The sequence below is a fragment of the Puccinia triticina genome, chromosome 7A, assembly GCF_026914185.1.
Source record: "Puccinia triticina chromosome 7A, complete sequence".
Taxonomy (NCBI): Eukaryota; Fungi; Basidiomycota; class Pucciniomycetes; order Pucciniales; family Pucciniaceae; genus Puccinia; species Puccinia triticina.
The window spans coordinates 495,679-499,784 of NC_070564.1; the positions used below are offsets into that span (position 1 = coordinate 495,679).

A 4,106-nucleotide genomic window follows, 5' to 3' on the forward strand; every position below is an offset into this window, starting at 1 on the left:
TCTCCAGGCCACCCCATTTGTACTGTTCCCCATGATGAGTGAGGAACAGCAGGAAATCTGGACATCATTAACCCAGATTGCAAGTATGGCTTTTCAGACCCATATAAACGACATGGACCAATATATCTGGGAGCTTGAAAATCCCATTCATCTCTTCTTATATCATGTCTGTATCATGAATGGGAGGTGGGCCAACAAACCCAAATTTCATCACCTCTTGCATCTCCCAGAATCTATCCGCAGATATGGCCCAGCAAGCTTGTTTGCAACTGAAAAATTTGAAAGTTTCAATGGTGTGATCAGGAATGCCTCAATTCATTCCAACCGGCTCAGCCCCAGCAGGGATATAGCCACGAGCTTCAACAACTACAACATTATTAGGTTGCTTTTATCAGGAGCAATACTATTTGACCACAAACACCAAAGATATTTCCAAGCCTCACCAGAAATTAGAGCACTTTTTGAAAATAATCAGTTCATCCAAAAAGCCATGGGATATAATTCACATTGGTTTGGGTGTGGGCAACTGAAACCAACTATCCACGGCCATAGAGGGGAACACAAAGCTGGAGAACTGGTTCCAGTTCCACTTTTGAGGAATTTCCCCACACTCCTCATCACAAGGGTGAATGCAGTCAGAGTGGATGAGAAAGAAATTATCCGGGATGGGACATTTGTCTTGGTAAATCAACATCAATACTGTATTTGCCAAATATTTGTGCTAACTTCTCATGCCCATTTTTCCTCCCTCGTAACAGGTCCAGGAAAGAGAGTGTCCTCATGGTATTATTTTCTGTGTTGAATCCATATGGGAAGTGGGAAATAATCAGTTCTATGCCAAAATTCAGAGATGCATAAAAACAGGCACCCAGCCAGAAAATAACATGACCATACTTGTTAAGCAGTTGGAATTTCAATATGTCCCAGCACAGGTAAGGATTGCTGTTCAATGTATTGTTGAAATTTGGATGTATTGATGATATTGATTAAAAAAATTACATGTTCTTTGCAGCGCATCATCTGTACCATCAATGTTCAACATAACTGCTATGCTGCACATTGCCAAGTCAGACAGAAATTTGTTCCTCTCACCGGACGCCAAGAAGGAGGATCACACATCAGTTATATAGATCATGATTCAATGAATAGCTATCTGCTGAATGCAGTATCACATCATTCACCATACTTGCACCACAAGCATTCCAATATGTATTTACGGCCCATACCTGAAGAGATGATGAGTCTTGCATTGGAGGAAGGCCTACATATGTGGCAAAATGAGAGCCAATGATATTTACCATTACCACCTATTAATTGCTTTAATTTCATCCAACTATCATTTTCATTCATCTCATCTCAATATGTTCTGTGGTCAACTATTATTTTCATTCATCTCATCTCAATATGTTCTGTGGTTTCATCATGACATCCATTTCCCCTCATTATGAGTGCAAATGGATGTTGGCGTCAGTGTTGTTATTGCGAGTAACTATTTTTTTATTGCGTCAGAGAAAGACAGGATAGAGCCAGAGAGAACCAACAAGAAAGATATAGGAACAGCTGGCCTGATATTCAAGAAACAAAAACAGTACTTAGTTACTTGCTATGAGAAGAACAATAGGGACGTATATTTTGCCATGAGAAGAACAACGGGTGGCTGCGAGAATAACGATGGCGTGGGGGGAGGAGTACAAGAAACTAGTTACTTGCTATGAGAAGAACGACAGGTTGCTGCAAGAATAACAACGGCGTGGGGGGGAGGAGTACAAGAAACAATGGTGTGAGGGGTGAGTCAAAAGTAAGAGATGGGGGGGGAGTAACAGAGTCGTTGGGGTCGGCCACAAGCTCTCTGGCGAGTCTAGAACCATTCATGATTTGTCGAGCCGGGCCCCACAAGAAGCCAAGGTTGAGTAAGTTCTGAAGGGACACGTCTTCAAACACCGTCCAGTGGTAGATTCGGTGTTTGTTGATGATCGCCAGTACCTCGGGGTCCTTAGGGGGGAGCTGGCAAATGGTTAGGAACATCTCAATAGTTATATCGGAGGCCGCAGTCACCGCAGGGACGGCTGGGGTGGCTTGGCCGGTTGATGCGCCTGGAGTGGCATCGAGGGCTGGTAACGCTTGGGTTGCTGGGACCGCTGGGGTTGCCGCCGCGGCGGGGATGGGTGGGGGGGTAGACGCGGCTGGGAGTGGTGGGGCGACAGACGCAGCAGGGACGGTCGGTGCTGGAGACGCGCGGGACTCGTAAGTATGGGCTGGCCAAGAAAACAAGTCATCATCCGCCGGGACGGCTGCGACGGCTGGGGCGGTAGAGGCGGCTGGGATAGCTGGAGCTGCCGCAAAGACAGCGGGGACGGTCGGGGCCGGAGACGCACGGGACCCGTAAGTGTGGGGTGGCCAAGAAAACATGTCATCGTCCGCCGGGACGGCTGCGACGGCTGGGGCGGTAGAGGCGGCTGGGATAGCTGGAGCTGCCGCAAAGACAGCGGGGACGGTCGGGGCCGGAGACGCACGGGACCCGTAAGTGTGGGGTGGCCAAGAAAACATGTCATCGTCCGCCGGGACGGCTGCGACGGCTGGGGCGGTAGAGGCGGCTGGGAGAGCTGGAGCTGCGGCGACAGAAACACCGGGGACGGTCGGGGCAGGAGACGCGCAGCTCTCGTAAGTGTGGGGTGGCCAAGAATACATATATTCATCTGCCGGGACGGCTGCGACGGCTGCAACAGCTGGGGCGGCTGGGGCGGGAGGCGCGGAGATGCGGCGTCTGTTGGTTGGCCTGGTGTCTTTGGTGTCTTCATGACATTTGGCGGGTTGGTCTGTCCGGATCGCAAGACCGGGTAAGCCTCTGCCCCTGTTGCACTAGGGAAGGAACAAGGGGGAGGGGGACGGTGTTGGATAGGTTAGTGAGCATTCATAATAAACAGAAAACAAAAAATAACTCACTATTAAGGTCAGGACAGCATTGGATTGGAGAGAGATCGCCTTTGTATCCATCTCAAGGGAAATCCAGACTCGGGTCTTCGGCGGCGCTTCTAGAAGTTCCGCCTGGAACGTGCTAAACCTGTTTGAGTCAAGGACTTTCATGGGCACCTTGGCCGACTGATTGACGGCATATTTCCAAGTTAGAATGTCCATGAAGTCGGCGTAAACGGACACGATGTCGATTGGATGAGGCATGCTTGCCCCAGCCTGTTGCATGGACTGACGCATGACCCGACGTTTGAATGAAGCAAAGTCGAATTGCGTCAATTGGGAAACGCCGAGCTGGAATGGGGCCAGATATGAGTCCGTGTCGACCATCCTGTAGGTGGGGGCTTCTTTGGCGGGTCTGTGGCTGTCGGCAGTGTACTGGACTCTTGCGTAGAGTTTGTGCCGGACGTATATCGCGCGCAAGGACCAATCAGCCGGGAGCAGGTGGCCAGCAGGAGGGCTGGTTACCCCTTTGACATCCAACGATTCCATGTCTAACTCTTTGATGTCCGGATTCGTATTGGGCATTTTGGGAAACGGGCAGCGGAGGTGGTTGAAGTTGGATGTGGCAGGTGGCTGTGATGGTGGTGGGTGGAGGGTCGCGGGCGATGACGACACAGACGGTTCAGTGATTGCCGATTGGGGCTGCGGCGTAGCAGAAACGTTTATCAAAAACGTTTCAGTATGCGCAAACGTTACGATAACCCTTTTGGGTCGGCGGAACGATTTGGAAACCTCATAGAAGCGTTCACCCACACTGGAGGGTTTCCGGGTCGTTTCAGAGTGGTCAAGGAAACGTTCAAACATGTCAAACGTTTGGTTACGGCTTGAGGAACGTTTCCAATAAACCTTACGGCGTTCTGGCGCCATGAACGTTTGGAGAAGTGAAAAAGTTTGTGGGAAACGTCTCAGAATGGTTGAAGGCGGGTGAAACGTTTCCAGAACTCCATAATAACTTTGAATCGTTTCCGTAACCGCTTGTTAACCTCAAAACCTCTGCAAAACTGCATTGTAACCGTGAAACGTTCCCGGGTGGCTGATCTGCACAGGTAACATTTCTTAAACCAGACTTTAACCTCCAAATGTTTCAAAAACCATGCGCTAACCCAGAAATGTTACACCTTGGATTCAAGAAA

The 4,106-nt window shown here is 49.6% G+C and overlaps 1 protein-coding gene across 1 annotated transcript; it reads right to left on the bottom strand.

The window, feature by feature from the left end:
* Nucleotides 1–1,698: 1,698 nt before the first annotated feature.
* PtA15_7A57 (uncharacterized protein) lies at nucleotides 1,699–3,498 on the bottom strand (the record flags this gene model as incomplete). Its single annotated transcript, XM_053171200.1, has 3 exons — nucleotides 1,699–1,731; nucleotides 1,984–2,859; nucleotides 3,091–3,498. 3 exons carry the CDS (start codon nucleotides 3,496–3,498, stop codon nucleotides 1,699–1,701), a joined length of 1,317 nt encoding a protein of 438 aa, XP_053021886.1.
* Between the last annotated feature and the right edge of the window lie 608 nt (nucleotides 3,499–4,106).